The sequence below is a fragment of the Euprymna scolopes genome, chromosome 3 (assembly GCF_053919585.1).
Source record: "Euprymna scolopes isolate OS-2025 chromosome 3, ASM5391958v1, whole genome shotgun sequence".
Taxonomy (NCBI): domain Eukaryota; kingdom Metazoa; phylum Mollusca; class Cephalopoda; order Sepiida; family Sepiolidae; genus Euprymna; species Euprymna scolopes.
The window spans coordinates 39,333,648-39,354,026 of record NC_136484.1 but is presented as its reverse complement, the minus strand read 5'-3'; the positions used below and the strand labels follow the sequence as shown (position 1 = coordinate 39,354,026).

At 31.7% G+C, this 20,379-nt stretch overlaps 1 protein-coding gene across 3 annotated transcripts in view; it reads right to left on the bottom strand.

Annotated features, from left to right (window-relative positions):
- Positions 1–20,379, bottom strand: part of LOC145254595 (orexin receptor type 2-like) — a 774,875-nt gene that overhangs the window by 413,403 nt on the left and 341,093 nt on the right. For 2 of the 3 annotated variants that reach the window (XM_080113217.1, XM_080113206.1), the window contains exon 2: positions 3,585–4,052. In XM_080113217.1, the coding sequence (XP_079969343.1) occupies positions 3,585–3,995 (411 nt within the window). In that variant the 5' untranslated portion in view covers positions 3,996–4,052. Of the gene's footprint in view, positions 1–3,584; positions 4,053–7,663; positions 7,817–20,379 lie in introns of those variants that run through there. The other variant, XM_080113211.1, reaches the window with a different exon arrangement.

Below are 20,379 nucleotides of genomic sequence, written 5' to 3'. Positions count from 1 at the left end.
GGATCTTACTTAATAACTGTATTTGAGCCCAGCATACTTAATACTCAGGGGTCATAATAGGAGTCAAATTTAAAAAAAATGACCGTTTTCTTTTTGTTTTTTTTTTGTTGTTTTTTTTTTGCTCAGCATACACCTACAAACACCCGGGCAACGCCGGGTTGAAATGCTAGTATATCTATAAAAGTGAACGTGTCTGTGTGTGTGTCTGTGTACATTTTCCTCTGTTAATTTTAGTCTACAGAATCGAAATTTGATATACAGTTTACTGAGATTTGGGAAAATCTATGTGATCGGTTTTCGGCCAAAAATTTGGCTGTTAAGGGGCCAACGTTCAACGATTTTATCTTTGAGAACTCTACCAAACTTCTCCGAGATTTTGGGGTTCGAACACTTAAAATTTATGATATAGGTTACTTGGACATGGCTCTAACTTAATAACTCGATTTGAGCCCAAAACAATAAATTTTAAGGGGTATTGATAGGGGTCAAAGTCTAAAAAAAATGACTGTTTTCGTTTTTCTCTTCAGCATACACCGCCAAACACCCGGGCAACGCCGGGCTGTATATATATATATATATATATATATATATATATATATATATATATATATATATATATATATATACTAGCAATAGTATCCGTTCTTGACTGGGTTCAAAAACAGCCTACAGAAAATTTACTCTGATTTATGAAAGTATGATAGGTTATGAAAAGGAAGAGTTGTAAAGAGAAAGCTTCGAATTTCGGGGCATGAACACCAAAGAAAATATGATGAAAGTAAAAATAAAATAGATAAATCTCATACTTGTCACAATATTCTGTGGATCTATATTAAAAAACCTTGTTAAACTTTGTGACATATTTCCATTCTATGGAGGTTAGGCGCGAACGAACACCCCATAATTTTATTATACCATATTTCTTCAAACTGAAACATAATTATCAAAGTATACTTACGCAGATAGATATGAAAAGTCTTTATTAAAGTTTGTGTCTATTTCCATTCTATGGAGGCCAGACGCGAACGCAGACCCATCAATTTTATTATACCATTCCTATTTAAGTTAAAACATACTTATCAAAGTATTATTATGTACATCTATATCAAAAACACTTGTAAACGTTGTTTTTTTAATTTTTACATTTTTTATTTCCATACTTTGTGGACCAGGCGCGTACGCAGACCCCACAATTTTAATGAATCATCATTATGCCAGATCAAACATACCCATTCCTGTGTCTCGATACATCTTTTATCATTATATGTGATCAGATTTCAATAATAGTCAACCATATAGGAGCCTATTCGTGACCAGACACACACACACACACACACACACACACACACACGCACACACACAGACGTTCAGCTTTATATTATAGATATGCATTGAATACGAGGGACATTTCAAAGTAATGCCTCCTAATTTTTTATTTCTCCAGAATGGATCAAACTGCATTTTTATGATGACTAAACTTATTTATAACCTGAAAGTATTATCTTTTTGTTGCAGATATTGCCGGTGTGAGGCCTACACCTTTGTTAGAACCAGCGGTTAATCATTGAATTGCCTCAACACGGAAAAAAATGAACCAATAAAAATTCAACTAGGCCTTTCGAAAGTTTACAAAGCAAAGTAGTTTATCTTAGCGCCGTTAAGTGATGTGTTATTCGATTTCAGAAATGCGAGTTAAAAAGCGCGTCCCGGTCGTTTACTACCGAGCCATCAAAAGAGGCAGGCAAATGTGCATTGACAATGGTGGTGGCTATGTAGAAAAAACAATTCCGGAGAATGGATCTTCGATTTAAGAATATCATTCATCTTTAGTGCGTTCAGAATGGTGGTGACTGCGTAGAAAAATAAATTCTGTAACACAAAAGATTGCTCGTTTCAATAGTACCACTCTCATCTTCGCAGTTCTTCAACGTTTTAGTTTTTGAGTTTAAAATAGGATGCCTTATTTTGGAACGACCCTCGTACATGAGAATTACAGCTAAGTGAAACAAATACTACTACTACTACTACTACTACTACTACTACTAATAATAATAATAACACTCTCTGCGCCCGCGCCTCCTCAAATATTTGTTTGTTTCACCATAAACTTTTGCCACACCAAATACATAAGGGGGATACAGAAGGATGGAAACACCGAGTAGAGAAAGAACTAACCAGACCTCCTCTGAATAAGTGTGACGAGGATTCGGAAACCTTTACCTCTTAACAGCCAAATTTCTGGCCGAAAAACGATCAAAAATCTTTTCCCAAATCTCAATACCTCTTATGTAAAATTTCGAATCTATAAACCGAAAATAGTTATTGTGTATGGAAATGTACACAGACAGACACACACATTTTCACTTATCTATCTATCTATATATATATATATATATATATATATATATATATATATATATATATATATATATATATATATGTATATAAGCGAGGTAAGACACTGATAGAATTCAGATGAAACTTCCTGATAGATATTACTTAAGTAATACTTTCACGGTGATGCTAGCCAAAAAGGAAAAGCTCAATATTTAAGAATAGAACAATATATAAGTTTCGTGGTTAAATTTTAAATTCTGAGAAAACAACATATAGAGACATATATTCAATTTAAAAAATTATTGTTTGACAAAAGGAATATATAGAAGGGGTTATTTTAATTTCCTTAATAAATTCTGTAACACAAAAGATTGCTCGTTTCAATAGTACAACTATCTCCAGGATTATTTTGCTATTTTGCTATTGATACCTACACTATTGATTTGGAGGTCCATTGCATACTTAACTCAATGCTAAAATTCTATTACGGGGATAATTACAATAGAATGGTATATCAACCCAACTTCAGATAGACTTTGTCAATACCGAAAAAAGCATTTGGACTACAGCAACCAACACACGTTTAACGCAGCAACGAATTAGGCTACCTGTGGACTTTACGAAAAATCAATAAGGAGCAATACAATCTCGCTACAGTGGAATATCACCTTCTCCCATCGGCCGATTTTCTGCCCAATTGGATTTATAACCCCGAACGACGTTGGACTCCTTCCGATAATGGAATACCCAGGTTGTATCAACTTCTCTTTTCGTATAATTTTCTCCATATAATTATCCACAACCACTCAAAAAACTATTTTCAATAATTGTGCTGAAAAGCAAAACAGCGTCCATTCCAGCTGAACAATTTGCTAACTGCATTTCATTTTCTCTGATGATATGAGCCATTGTTGAAAATCCATGGATTAAGGAAATTAAAATAACCCCTTCTATATATTCCTTTTGTCAAACAATAAATTCTTAAATCGGATATTTGTCTCTATATGTTGTTTTTTCAGAATTTAACATTTAACCACGAAACTTATATATATATATATATATATATATATATATATATGTATATATATTTATATATATATATATATATAATTTTATTATTATAGTAAAAAAATAATTATATATATATATATATATAGCTATATAATTAAACGTTCAATTCTCAATCTGTCAAATTATGTTCATGTGCAGCGTCAAATGTTTTGTACAAAGAAAATAATATCCCTTACCTGAAGGAATGATACAGCTTTGCACATATAAAGACCGAGGAACCACGTCTCCGACACGTCTACAACCACCGTAGGCGGTAACACGATTAGAATGACCATGAAATCGGCGACAGCAAGATTGACTAGGAACATATTGGTAATAGTCTGTAAATGCTTGTTACGCCATACGGCGAAGATAACGAGGAAGTTTCCCGTGAGTCCGACAACGAATACCACCAGGTAGAGAATGATTAAAATCCATTCGTAATGATTCGGGAATACATAAGCATGAATTTCCTCCAAGGCCTTCTCGTCCGACCAGCAGTAGATATTTTGGCAGGATGTGTTCGGACTGCTCTCACCTTCTTCGCTACCCACTTCTATCGGATATTCATCCAATTTCTGCAGGTCTCCTTGGGTGAGGTTCACCATGCTTTATTTTGTAAAAGTGTAAAGAAGATCCACTGCAATATAACTTTTTTTCCTGATCTGAAACAAACAACAATATAAGAATAATGATATATTAACATATGGTATAAAAATACTAATAAAATAATATATAGTATAAAAATAGGCATGTAAGAATTTATAATATAAAAGGAGTAATATAATAATATATAATATAAAAATACTCATATTACAAAATATTGTATGAAAATAGAAATATTATAACATAAAATACAAAAATAGCGATATAATAATATAAAATGTAAAAATAATAATATAATAACATATAATATAAAAAATAGTAATATGATATTATATATGATAACAATAGTAATATAATAATACAAAATATAAACAAATAGGTATATAATAATATAATAATATATAATATAAAATATTAAATATTAATATACAATAAAGATTACTAAAATGATAAGAAAAAGCATTGCGTCAACTTCTTATGAAAAGTTCGTACAGTGCTTTCAAAATGAATGTTCGGGGTTATAAATCCAGGTGGGCAGAAAATCGGCCCATGGGAGCTATAATGCTCAATTGTACTCTTAAAAGAAACATTCATTTTGAAAGCGTTTCTATCTTATCAAAAACCGTACTGCTGATTTTATACGTCGGGCCCTTTTACTTGATTACGATGATAAAATTTCTCAAATGCCCTTGTGATACTAAGCTGTATTAGAATGCTAACTTTGTTTAAAATCGGACCGTTCTCTTTTTTAATTGTATTCTTCTATTTTCGATATTCGATATTTATCGGAGGCATTTCGATGATAAATATATATATATATATAAACATTTCTAGACAAAATACATTGCAAAATAATTAGGCAAGTTGTTTCGTAGTTTATACTGAGCGAACTCGTACACACACACGCACATACACAGACATACATCGCCAAATACGTTTTACATATATGTCGAGATATATATGCTCACATCTAAAAATTATGAATTTGTAAAATGTAAAAAAGGCTTCTACAAAACAAAGCAGAAAACATGAAAATATTCATATAATTTTGAATATATTGAAGAGTGCCCTGTCCTTTTAAAACTGTGTTTTATTAGAGAACAATAAAATGAATGATTACAAAATATTTATGCCTAATTGTATATATTAAAATATAAACATTGTTCATTTAAACTGTTATCGATGAGGCATCTACAATACTATAATAACTGTTTCTAGAATTAATCACCAGTCTATATTTTACATGCATTACCTTAAACGCTACACTTGGATGAACTTTCTATTTATGAATCATTTAACCATGACGACAACGTGGTCGTATCCAAGTCTAATGCTTAGAAAAACTTGCTGAGACGTCTTATAAAAAGTCAATTCATTTTCAATTAAAATCATTCACTCCATTTTATCTACTACTACTCTCATTAACTCTTCTGTTCGAGTGTAATTTTGTTTTTACATATAAAACGGTAGGTGTGTGTGTGTTGTTCTTGTCTGTTTATTTGTTTGTGTGTAAACTCTGAACCTGTAAACTCGTAAACTACTGGTCATATTACATTCAAATTAAGAAGAAATAGTAAGCACACACTAAAGATGATTTATAACGAGTAAATCTTTGTTCCAATTAATAAATAACGCGTGCAAGCATGTAACGGTAAGTTGAAATACCAAATGCCCATTTCAACTTGCAGATATATTTCAATTTTTTCTGCGCATGCGTAAATTAATATATTTCTTCAAGTCGTTTAATGATTTCTGCACGAGCCTTTTTTTATATCTTGATATCTACATCGGTATGAAATGTAGCGCTAAATGTTTTGGTTTGGATTCTAGCTGATTGCATCCAAATTAATTTTTTAACTTTTGAAATCTATACTACATATAAGGTACAATATAATATTCAATAAAGAAATCTACATGAAATATATTGAATAGATTTTACAACCAGCAAAGCCAGGTGCCCACCGCTAGTTAATATATAAAAGGGATTATTACAATGCAAGGATTTATCTGCGAAGAAACATGTACTTAAAAACGTACAAAATAATTCTAGATTCTTCAGTAGACTGCAGCTTGTCATAAATAGTTTATGTATAAAATAAAAAAAAAACCTTTCTTATATAAAAATAGAAACATGACACGAAAATGGAATTTGCCTAAGAGAAGCAAAGAATTGTCTATCAAAATTGGAAACTAGAGAAGATAATCCATTTCGTTCTTTCGTTTTCCTTTTCTTGTTTTCACTCATCATATCTTCAAACGTTAACCGTGCCAATCTGCAAAAGTATTAAATTTCACAGCAAATCAACTAAAACTTTTCTAAGTCATTCAAGTCAAATAAATTTAACGCATTGATTTTCCACCATGAATAATTTATTTTTTTTCCAATTTCTATATAAGCAATTTTAGAAAGACAAGCAAGACAAAAGAAAAATTGTGGACCTCAATTCTAGCGAAAGATATGGAAATAGATTTGAAAAAAAATTTTGAGCTTAAAAGGTTGCTTATTTTAATGACACCGTTCCCGTCTTCGTAGCTTTTTAACGTTTTTTCTTTTTAGTTGATACAATGCTCCTGATAATTTAATATGTAATTATCAAAGTTACTATAACACGAGAAATACATGTACATATAACGTTTTCTACTAATTTTATGAATGTAGTGATTGTTTTCCACATCTCCACTTGTTATATAAGAGGAAATCTGTATGTCGTTTCTTTGTGAGTTCGTTTCGTATGGACTCCTAAATTACTGGGTCTTTTTTTTTATTTTACACACATGTACCTTATGTGCCTAGAAGTGTTATTAAACAGGTTTTGTATCGGAATGTCTTCGATAAGTATCGACAATCAATTATCGAAAAAATCCGATGTCAGAAAGAATAAGCGATTTTGATTAAAGTTTTATACAGCCAAACATCACGTGCATTTAAGAAGTAGAAGTATTATTACTGCATAAACAGAAAGACCCAGCATAAAAAAATCAACTGCAAGTTCTTTGATATGGCAAAGGCGTATTCGAAATGAATGTTTCTCTTTAAAGCACAATTGAACCATGGCAATTGATATTTGCATATTAAACTTTAATTTAGTCCACTATAAAAATAATTTAACAAAACCAACATTAGATTCTCTACAGTGCAATGTAGATTACAATGTATTCTGGATTAAATAACGGTGGGAAGGATTGAAAAATACGTGATTTTACCGATTTCGATGAAACTAAAATATGTGATGGAAAATATTTTATCCTCATTCAGTCCCGAGCAACGTCGGGATCCCCTAGTACATTATAAGACTTACATATTTCCATATGTAACTTAGAAGTCAAAAAAGGAAATGTTTATTTCTTTAAAGAATAACATAATAACGATACCCTTATCATAGCCATCGCTTCACTCCAACCGGGTTTCTTTTCCTTATTATCCTTAACGTCTCATAAGATTAACTGGACATCTGTTTTCTTTCTTTTTGTATGCTCTTGTCCAGGAAAATAAAATAAATTAAAATGTTTAATCGAATGTATTAACCTTAAAATGCTTGGCTACCCGCAGCTATCCAGGATAATAATTACTATAATCCACGTAGATTACAAAATGCAAACTAAGCAAATTGTTTAATATTGGAATTTGAAATGTTTACGTTCATTTGGGAAGAAAATAAAGTATACTCACTTGCGGTTCCAATTAATAAAGTATTTTTTTTTTTTACTACGGCGCATTTACCGATTGACTCTCGGAGCGAATGAAAGTAGTTACCCTATTAGATACATTAGTAATACATTTTTTCTCTTTCTTTCTTTCTCTCTCTCTTTCTTATCTGTTTTCACCTCATCTCTCTTTCACAAATACATGCACACATATACGCACAACACTCTCTGTATGAGGTTTCGTCCTCTTTTATTCTCTTTTCCTTTAAAGACAGAAGTTACATTGACATAAACAATGTGGGAGAATATATAAGACGTATCTATTATTAAATTAGTAAACGGTGACTTAGTAGAAGTATTATATTTTACTCTTAGCTTAAACACTCTTTCTCTGTATTTTAGTATGACTAATACTAAATTTAAGCAGTTAGAAAATACTAAATAATGACTACATCTATCTATCTATATCTTTACAAAGTTGTCTTTTTTCTCACTCTGACATGCATATTAAAGTATTACTTTTGCTATTTAATAATTATAAACACGAACTTCTTAATATACTACGTCATGGATATGCAAGTGACTACATAAGGCTTACTTAAATTGCACGTTCCTTAAAAAAATTCGTTAATTTATTGCGTATTCATATTTTTATGGTTTCGTATTAGATAATTGGTTTTATTTCATTATTATGCTTAATTCTAATCCTGCATAGTTTCTACATTCTGCATAATTGGGTAGAATATAAGATGAAAACGTTATAGCAGACAGAAATATCTATCTATCTATCTATCTATCTATCTATATATATATATATATATATATGTGTATCTATATATATAATGGCATTATCGATGAGTGTGTGAAAAGCCTCCCAGAAATTCTATTTTAATTATTCGTCTACAGTGTTGAGATCTAATATATAGGGTATTTAGACCTTTAGAACCTCTATCTTTCGATTTGGATTTTAGCCGGCAATATTTGCTGCTAAAGAGTCAAAATTGAAACCAAAACAGTTGAGCTTGGAAGGGTGAATCGAATACAAAACTATTCCTGCTGTTACCTTTGCGCATGCGTAAAATTAAACATTCAGTGCTTAAAATCCGGAAATTTTTTAATTTTTGTATCAATCTACTATTTCGTATGCATCGTTTTTATCTCAGACGCCAACGACGCCAACGACGCTGAAGAGATAAATGACTAATGTTTGAGCGCTAAGCTTTTTGATTTCGATTCCAGTGTATGATACCGAAGTCATATTTTTTTCATAATTTTGGGGCCATTCCTATACATTGGATAATAACCAATAGAGAATTGGCTGTATAATAATGAATAAGGAATCTGCATGAATTAATATTTATACGTATTTTACGATTTTGATGAAATCTATTGCAAAGAAATACGTATTTTACGATTTTAATGAAATCTATTGCAAAGAAAGATGTTTTAACAACACTGCTCAATATTTCTTTTAAACTATCGAGGAAACAGCTATTTATGCAGCTTGGAATAATAATTGAATTAATTATAAAGCATAGGAGAAGAAATTCTATACATAAGTTAACAATCATCTCTCGTCTGTAAAACCTTCATAGCAAAAATTAACCATGCTATAACCAGCACAAAAAAACTTTTCTGTCATCTTTTCTCGAATACAGTTCCTTTCCTAATAGTGTACACTTTTCTAGTTCGTATTACATTTGTATTTCCTGGTGTTAAGTTTTGAGACATTGTGTTTGAACAAAGTTCAGATCAGTAACCAAGATGGCGGCGTAGTTCAGATCAGTAACCAAGATGGCGGCGTAGTTCAGATCAGTAACCAAGATGGCGGCGAAGAATTAAATGCGGTCCGTGACGTAGCAGACGGCGAACTGATTGAATCCAAAAATCGACAATTTTATAATAATTTTGCGACGTTTTCATCCGTTGGTTATAAAAATGATTGGCGAATCCATTCGTCTCATATCCCCCCACCACTTCGTCTGATGGGGAAGGTCTCCTAGTGGCTTCGGCTGCAGGGAGACAGGGTAGTACACACCAAGGATTCGTCACTTGGCACTCAGCCCAACAGGTGAGGGACCGGGAACCGGCCCAGCACCTGTTGGACTGAGGTACGCCGCCTGAGTAATATCTAGGAAGTCCACCCTCCTAGGCCTTGCCACCGGGCTTTCCGGTGGGGCAAGTTTATTGCTTGCTGCCTGAGGCGCCTCGACCGGGGAATGCCGACGGGGTTACTCAGGCAATTTTTAAAATTGCAGGAATGCCCCTTCTTCAGGGGAGCCTGCGGGGTTCCTACTTTCCGGCCTTGTGCCACATAATGATGATGTGGGCAGCAATTAAATATATACCCCCATCACAAGTCAAATACATTTTACACCTGGATAAAACTTCTGGTTGTTGTTATCAGCGTTTTTAGTTGTTTTTTTTTTGCATCAGATCGTCCATATACATGAGGTGGTTTACCTGTCTTTTTTGCTTGTAAATGGCATTCTTCATTAAACTATATCTTTATATGAAGTGGCATCATCTCTATGAATAATATTTTGGATGGTATAGGGTCACTTTGGAAAATGTATCTCTGTATCTTTATCTCAGTCGATGTTGCTCTACAGCTGCCAGTTTCAGTTGCAATATTCCTATTAGTTTATGAAACATGATAATAATTTAATCAGCCACCTTACACAATCGTAATCAGTTAGCCATGCTTGAGGGATTCTGTTATAATTATTCTTTAGTGAATCCATCTCGTTTTGAAAATTTTTTCAGGAAGTTTCATCCATTTAAAATCATGCGTTCTTCTTTTCTTTTCTGTTATCCTATTTTCCTTCGGCTCGTTAAGAGAGTCGTACATCTATTCTATCTGTTTCTGTGTCTATCCATTAGACTTTCCTACTTACCTGGTAAACAGATTATTAGTCTATAATTGCTTGAAATTACCAGTAAAATGTTCTTCTTCTGCTTCCCTTTTTACTACTACTACTACTACTACTACTACTACTATTACAAATAATAATAATAATAATAATAATAATAATAATAATAATAATAAGACTGACTAGGAGTTTTCACACAGGTCATTTCCTTCGGGCAAAGATCAAAATGTAGTATCTGTTTTCAGATTTCAATTTTCTGTTCTCTCTCAGTGGAGGAGAAATCATTCACGGCTGAGACCATTTTCATTTATGCTCCTTTTCTCCAACGTTAAAAAAAACGACCCTGGGGTCTAACTCTCTCCCGTTGGGAGGCATTGTGAATAGGAACTATTCTACAAAGATTTCCAACACTTTTCGCCTCGTTTGATAAACTTTGCAAGGAAATAGTATGTAGGATTTATTAAGCCTCCCGAAGTCGCAGTCCGCTTCTCCTTTATTCAATGGCGGTTTGGTTGGGCTTCGCTCATCGATATGTCCATTTTCCTTGACTATTCACAACTGTTTGGTGTGGCACGAATCGAAGCTAACACTACAATTAGGGGAGGGGGTTATTAATTTGTTATTTCGCGGTTTCAATTTTTTGGGTTATATGTGATTCCGATATCTTTTTGTTTTGTGTCTAATTCAGTTTCTGTATGACTGAATAGCGTTTGTAACTTATATTGGATGCTTACCATATTCAAGAGTGGCGCTTATGATTTCAACTGTTCTCAACATTACCGTTTGGTATATAATCTCAGTCTTCACTTTGATTCAGATTTCTCCTAGCCTTCTTTTCATGTGTTTTGGACTACCCCCAGTGTTCTCAAAATTATTGGTATTATATTGATTTTTTGAGTTCTATATTTATCTAAATTCCGTCATAAGTACCACATATTTGTTTAGTTTCCCTGTCTCTTTGATCTTAAGCCTGTGACTGCTGGGACGGCGAAATCTACAATTTAACAGATTCTTTCCTTCTTGTGAATTATGATAACGTCTGCTTCCTTGCTTGGATGAGTTCATTTGTTTCTGCATCTATATCCCTAAGGGCTTCGTAGTTTTCGTTTTTTAGCACTGTCTCTGGTCTCTGGTTTGTCTTGTACCATTTTCCTGCATAATCAAAGTGTAGTCTTTGTAGAACCTCCAATGTATCGCATTTCTTGCGCATACTTTTAAGTTAGTTTTTCGTATTCCCTTATTCTATAGTTTACCGCTTTATATCTTTGCACTCAAAGTCCACTTTTACTGTTTTTAATGTGTTTTATTTATTTTAGATTTAATGGGGTTCCATCTAATCGCGTTTTTATGTGCAGCTTTTGTTAGCTGAGCTTTATCTTAACCATATCTATGCGATTCCGTGATTATCTTGTCTTCCCTTTCTTGTAAATCCTCCATGTAGCGCTTTATTTTTTTAACTATTTACTTTTTTGTTTCATGTTTACTCGCTTCCTAGATTGTTTGCTTAAGGCTTCTCCCACTGCGGTGATCAATCGTAATCCGTTCTGTATTGTGTAATTTTCCAAGATTTTTGTGCTTTCTAGACAATTTTCTACACGTATCAGTTGTCTTCCTCCTCTTTTTGCTAAGAGCCACTCAATATTATCTTTCGCATATAATGTTTTGTGCATTGCCATTAGTTTCGTCATCTGATCAAGTTGCATAAATGTTTATTTGGCTCATCTTTCACCTTATTTGAAATACTTCCCAGTTATTTATTCTTTTAATTAGATTTCCACAGTAAGGTTTTGTTTTTAAGAGTTTTCTCGTTCTTCTCAAATACTCTTTTCCAATCGTCTCTTATATTTCACTAGTTCTGATACTGTCTGCTTCCAGAATTCTCAAATATTTCTAAGTATCATGTTCACCAAGTATTTTCATTCTCTTTTAGTCACGCAGCTCTATTCTCTGGAATGTTTCTACTTTCCCCTTTTCATCTCCAGTAGTGCACACTTTTCCATTCTAATCTTCTGGCTGTATATTCTGGTCTTGTTTATGAACTTTCCAGTTCCATTTTATATTTTTGCAAATACTTTCACGTCATCTATGTATATGAAGTGGTTTATTCTTTGGTCTGCGTCTGTAAACCTTTATCTGACATCACATTTTCAAACTAGATAGGTTAATGACATTATGGTCATGATGAACAGTAACGTTGATAGGATATCTCTTTGGAAGTTGTTTATTTTTTTATTATTACGTCTGTCAGGTGTTGTCGTTTGGCTGCCTTTTCCTGTCTCTATTTTCTTATTGCTTTCCTTATAATACTAATAATCTTGCCGAGTATCTTGTACATTTTAAGCATTGAATCATGCATGATTAAGGTATTCTGTCATAGGTATTCTTGTAGTCAATCCATGCCATGGCTATGTTCTTTACCCGGCTTTTTACTTACTTTAGGATATTTTAATCTATGCTATAAACCGTTTCTCTTTTTTCTTTTGGCATCCATTATTTGTTCCTTGTAGGGAGAAATCCGCCATTAAGGAAGTTGTACACCTGTTAACTTAGTTGTGCTGTTATTATTATTAATAATAATAATAATAATATTATTATTATTATTATTATTATTATTATTATTATTATTATTATTATTATTACTATTATGGGCTTACAAGGGGCTTTCACACAGGTAATAAATGATCTCTACTTAAAAACAACCTGTGGTGTTCCCTGGAAGCTGGGTAACAGCAAGTCTCCGCAGTTTTCCAGTACTCTCCACCTCTTCTGATATCATTTGCAAATGAATTTGCATTATCGCAAAAGCCGCCTACCATTGATTTCTCACTAGCAGCGGCCATTGGTCTCCACTGGAATTTGAGTGACAATAAGCCTTCCCAAGGTCACAGTTCTAATCACACTTGTCCAGCGGAGGTCTGGTCAGTGCTCTTTCCTCGGTCTTTATATCCTCCTTGACCCTTCTCGGCTATTTGGCGTAATTTCTCTTCTTCTTCTTCTTCTTCTTCTTCTTCTTATTATTATTATTATTATTATTATTATTATTATGAGAAAATAAAAAATAATAATTTTGAATAAAATACTTTAATAGAGGTAATTTAACCATTACGTCAATTTCCTTACGTATAACTTATTCTTGCCACCAGCCATTCCTTAAAAGTGCATTTTCTTTAAAATATGGCAATTTCTTCATCAATATTAATTTCTGCTTCAATCAATTTTAAAATGGCGGTTCAAATCAAATTACATTTCATTTTTTTTCTTAAACAAAACCTTGCGAGGAACCAGAAATTAAAAAAATAAGAATGTACATCAGATACTGATATTCCAGAAAGAAATTCAAAAAGTTACTAGCTTTCCATTATGTTCTAACTTTCGAACCAGTTGCCTCTGTTTGTTCGTGTCTTCTTATCATTCAAAAAGAAGCGTTATCTGAGAAGGGTTTCTTGCAATGGTTTTAATGTCGCTGTAAACAAGAATAAATGCCTTGTTTCGTTCCCACGTCCCATTGATAAGCGATCGAAGAATGCAGTTGCTCTTTATCTCTCAGTTTCTAATAAACGAAGCGCCAATAAAGTGAATTACGCAAATACAAAACCGTTAAGATACCATTAAGTGTTAAGCACGTATAAAATCATTTGAACTATTTTGAATGCTACGGAAATGTCAGTTTCTTATAAAATTAATTTAACCTTCTTCTTTAGCTCGTTTTAGCAACCTGCAATCAACCCTTTTCTTGGCAATAATAATAATAATAATAATCTATATATAAAGTAGCAGCGTTCGTGTGTGTGTGTGTGTGTCGGTGTGTACAACTACCAATCACCAAAGAAATATAAAGGCTATATGTGTGTACACCTCTTCTGGTCAAGAAATATTAATGCCCATATTAGGATGCTTCTATCAAAGGAGACATTATATTGTATACGGACTTTCAATATATAGCATTCTTTAAACCATTTTTTCATTACTGAGTTACGGTCATTAACATATCACATTAAATGCAATCTATTTAAATAATTACCTCGATGACATTACTTATTCGACATAATAACTTTGTTTCAACTGTACTAATAAAAAATTAATTATTTAGTTTATTTAAATTTCAAGTTATGTTTGATTTAATTTATTTTATCTTCTATCTAAAACCGTTTTATTTTCAAACAAAAAGCCAGAAAACCAAAAAGGGAAATAACTGTGATAGCTTAATTGAAAAATTGTTTTAAACGGAGTACGTTATTAAATATTTCCTGTTTTTGCTTTCATTTCGAAATATTATTCTAAGCTGAATTATTTTTTTTTTATTTTAATTCGGAGGAAATTTTTTTTCGCTTATTCTTAATTTTTAAGTAACCTTTTTTATTTTTTAGAGGAAAATAATTAAAACTAATGTCCTCATTTACTTGCATCCTCACAAGGACAGTGTTAGTCAAAGACACATGTGAACAAAATCCATCATCCCCTGTTCTTTTTGTTTACAAAATTTACTCGGTGTTGCCCAGGATTTATTATAATAATTATACCACAGCAAGGGTGTTTAATTGCCTGCGAAAAAGATTTTCTTTATAATTTATTTAATATCTTAAATTAAAAAGGATCAATTTTTACGACGTGACCCAGCGTCGTTTAACCTCTAGAAAAAATGGTTAATGTCAAGTTTCTTTCCAACTCCTCAAAAAACTTAAAAATGACGATTTTAATGGTTTTCGATAGTGCTAAAAATATCACGTTTAAATTTGGGCAGAATAGTAGTTTTCATGATATGAAAAATTAGGTGGGTATTCAATTATAGAATTTGTATAGATTTTACCAGGTGCTTCTTTAGTTTACGTAACCGCCTCCTAATGTAAGCAGAATTTTTGTGAAATGTTAAACTGCAAAGGCACCTGTTCACAACTATACAAGTTGTATAATGAAAAAATAACGCAAAACAGAAGTACGCTTTTGTAAACTTACTAACAGCATAATTAGCGTCCTAAATTATGAGATGAAAACATGAACGGATCTCTTAGTAAAAAAACAGCGCCAATTTTCGGGGTTGCTGAAAACGAATATCGCAGTTAAATTTGTTTTATGATATGAAGAAACTAATAGGTGACAAGAAAGTGGGTGCTCATTTTACGTTAAATTTATATAGGAAAGTGATCCCTCAATTTTAGAAAAAGTCATTCCTTCATATCATGAAAACTACTTATCAATCCCAAATGTAAACGTAATATTCGTTTTCAGCACCGAAAACCATTAAAAGTCGTCATTTTAAAGTTTTGGGGGGGAGTGTGAAACAAATTTGACATTGAACAAAAAAATTAAGACCCGGTTTTTTGTGGCCTAATACGTTTAAGCAGTCTTTATAAATAATATGGAAGAAATAATTTTGAAAAAAAAATTAGCATTTTAGCGTGGGAAATAACTTTTCTATATAAATTTAACGTAAAATGAGAACCCACATTTTTGCCACAAACCGTTAAACCAGAAAAACAGCACTTTATATTTTTAATATATAAATTTGTTTCAAATGGTCCTCACAGAGTCTACATTACATGGCTACATGCTTATTGGTTACAGCCTTGCTTCCCGGCTTGGAGGACGTCTATTCACTTGACCCCTTGACCTCAGTTCCGGTGACGTCACCTTTTTAAAAGACATGTCTCCTTAACGTAGCCTCCTTTGTCACTTACGCCTATTAAACCTAGCTAATTTATGTAAATATCTTCAGCTAAAACCCATTGATATGCTTTATTTTATAAACCATAAATAACTCCCAATATATACTATTTTAAGTATATCATTGAATAGATAGATAAATATATAGATAGACAAATACATCGATAATAACTAATTAACTTCTAAAAATGTAAATTATATAACAAACTTGCTAACTAGTAGATGGTTTTCATTAAAAAGAAAAAAAAACAAAAAAAAAAACAGGTTTTCATCGAACCGAAATGAAATCTTGTCGTCTTTTCTTGGGAGTCAATTTTGTCGTTCCACTCTGTAGAAGTTTATTTTCTTCGGCTTGTCAATTTCAAAGTAGCATTTTGATTTATTTTTTCACGTTTTTAATTTAAAATAGATATTTTCTAATAGTTCTGTTTAAAAAAGGGTTTCAACATAAAAAAAAATATATATACTTAAAGTGGAGGAACTCAATTCAATCCAATGAGTATTTTATAAAAAAAATGTAATCTCATCTATATCCAGATCTCTATAGAAACAAAAACAGACATTTCTCTACTCTTCTGAGATCCATTCCACGAGGGTATTTACTCTGCATTCTGCGCAACAATAAAAGAAGCTTTCCTTGACCACAATGAAAAAACCTCAATCTTAACTTGAAACATGAAATTCATAAAAATATGTCGTGTTCCTGCACTACATATGACTGGCAGGTTTTTTTTAAACATTTTATTTCTAAAATCGATTTTTCTTAATGACGGTGTTTTCCTTCAAAATATCTCAAACAGCATTCTTAAATGTACCCACGCATCGCTTGAAGAGACACTGTCCGTCTGTTAATCGGTCTGTAAGACTTAACTTTAAAATTATTTATATCTAAATGAGCAAGTTGATTTCACGCACCTACCGACTATCTGTACTTGTAAGGAATACATGTGTTATTGTTTTTACGGAATAGATAAAAGGCATGGACGACTGTGGATCGTCAAGTGCGATTCAGAAAACAAATAGCATGTAGGTTTAGATTAACGGGAGTATCAGCGCAAAGAAAATAGTGTTTGTATTCAAGGACTAATGCAATCTTTTGCTGGATTTTTTCTTATCATATTACAACACACGTGTTCTTTCATAAGTTTAAAGTTTAGACAGGCTGAAGAGTCGTAAACGAGGAAACACGAGTCTAAGGATAATTAAATCACTATACATATATATATATATATATATATATACATATATATACATGTATGTATGTATGTATGTATGTATGTATGTTAATCTTATGAAAACAAATAAGAGAAAGGGGAAAATTCGGTTTTTATTTGTAATGAATTGTTTCAGCCTACACTATATATATATATATATATATATATATATATATATACTCATATAAATTCGTGTTTTTTGGCGCATTGATATTCATATTAAAACCCCTTTTTTCTATTGATATAAAAAATACAATTTTGTTATGTATAGTTCGTAGAATCGCATTCACTAGCAAAAGATCTACATAATTTGCAGATTCTTTTAAACATTCGCTTTAATTAAATCCCTAGAAGTTTTTCGTTTTTTCTAATGAAATGATCACCTTTAGTTAAGTATACCCTGTAATAATAATCATGCAGATATTCTACATGATTTATACATGCGTAATACTTGCGTAAAATATTTATAGTAAACACAAAACTACTCTTTCTATATATATATATATATATATATATATATATATATATATAATGTATGCGTGTATGTGTGTATATATATATATATATCTTTCTCTCTCTCTATATATATATATAATATAAAACTGAATGTGTGTGTGTGCCCGTGTGTGTGTGTCTGGTCACGAATAGACTTCTATATGGTTGACTATTTAAAAAAATGATTACATATAATGATAGAAGATGTATCGAGACACAGGAATGGCAGAATGGTGGTTAATTAAAATTGTAGGGTCTGCGTTCGCGCCTGGTCCACAAAATATGTAAATAAAAAATTTAAAAATGAAAAAAAAACGTTTACAAGTGTTTTGATATAGATGTACATAATCATTCAACCACGGTAGTGGTTGAATATATGCTTAAGTCCGAAATTGAATGAATTGAGACACATTCAAACCCCCACCACTAATTCCGTGCGCAACCAAATTTCAAACAGGCTATATAGTTGGATAGAACACCTCATTAGCTACATTTTGAAAAAAAAATTCGAAAATTGGTTCAGTAGAAAAAAAGTTACAACAAAATATGTGGGTTCACAAACAGGAGAGTAAGTACATAAGTGACTAACGCTTTTTTTTATTTTGCATAACTTTTTTGTATATAAATATTTTTTACTGCGATTTTGCCAATATGACATGTTAGCGAAACGGTTAGAGTATCGGGGGTTGGTGGAAAGATTTTAGGTTCAATCCCGTGTATCGTTTTTTTTTATAATTAAAAAACCGGCTTTTTTTTTTTAATAACTTATTTTTTTTTAACTCTCCTTATGATTTTATAGCAAAAAAATGGTGAATTTATCGATTAAAAATATTAGTGAATTCTATGATATACATAGTCTTTGTTTTTTCGTTATCACATTTGATGAAAAATGTAGTCCCATTTTGGCAATGCGTCTGACCAATGATGCTTTTGAACCCGCGACCAGCACTGCGATGTCATCAGCAGAAGCCTGGGCATAAATATTCCTGTTTTAAACTCCTTTAAAAGAGGATTCAGCATACAGTTCCATAGTAAAGGTGATAAAATCCCACTTTGGGGGTTTCATTTAACTACTTCCCTTTTAACAGTTGTCCTCAGTAGTTCTACTTGAACTGTTCTGTGCCTCACCATATACTCAATCCATCGGATGAGTACTGGTGGCACATTGAGTTCTCGTAGCGACTTGAACATACTACTGAAGGGTATGTTGTCAAAAGCTCCAACGATATCTAAAAAGACACCGAGTGCCATCTTCTTTTTTGTTAGTTTACGCTCTATACAGATCACGAATTCATGAACCGCAGTCTCGGTAGAGACCCTGGCTCGGAACTACTGTGATTGAATGATAAATATTGCATAAATGCGTGTTTGAGAGCTAATTTTTTTTTTTGACAATCATTAATAAATATTATAAATTTATATATTAATACAATAGCAATGCCTGGGAAAATCATGGATTATATGGAAAAATGCGCGCATGAAAAGTAATATTCTTAAGATTTTATTAAACCTGGAAAAGTAAAGGACAAGAAATTCAACCTGGAAAAGTAAAGAACAAGATATTCTAGTAAAGTAAAAAATAAGAATTTTTTAGACTTAAAATATTGCAGCCAAAAATAAAATTTGAATATTGATAAATATTTTATTTATTATTTACATATGTTGTTGTTTATTGTTGAGTTAGAAAGAATTAAATGATCCTAATTATGATAAAATAAAATTATTAATTTTTATGTAAATTATAAAATTACTAATTCCATCTACTAACTAATAAATTAATTTTATTCAAACAATTTTCACTACATAAATATATGCAAATAATAGGGGGGGGAAATAAGTTCAATCCAGCGACTGACACCCTTTCTTAGCATGTTGAGAGACCTATAATAAAGTGATATACACTTAAAATTACGAGAAAATAGAAAAATTAGCGTAATTTTTAAAATATTTATTCAATTTCCATATAAGTCAGGGAAATAAGGCATCTTGTTATGCTCTCCCAATGTACAAAACTTTCACTTCTCTGCGTTTCATAGCAATTTTAAATTTACAAAAAGTATATTGATCAGCAATACACAGTATTTTTTAGTCTAGTCTACCTTTAATAAAGTTATTTTTGTTTAAATTAAATTATAAGTTCTGTTCGCTTTAGATAGTTTTTTTTTCTCCAAAACATTTTCCTTTACTTTAAATAACTTCTTTTTTTCAATAAATAAAGTCTCCTTTTCTCTTTTGTAAAGAAATAAGACGAAGGCATACCTATATATATTTTCTTTTTTATTCGTCGATAGATTAGATAAACAAATATCAATTTCAAATCAAAACTTTAAAGTTTTTGAATGTGTGTGTTGGGTTTATTTTTTAGAAAGTTTTCGTTACTGAATTAAAATATTTTTAAAAAATTATGACAACACACAACAAAGGTTTATTTTAATACAGGATGTAAATTTTCGCAACTAATAAAATATAAATAATCATTAAATTGTGAGAAACCCAAT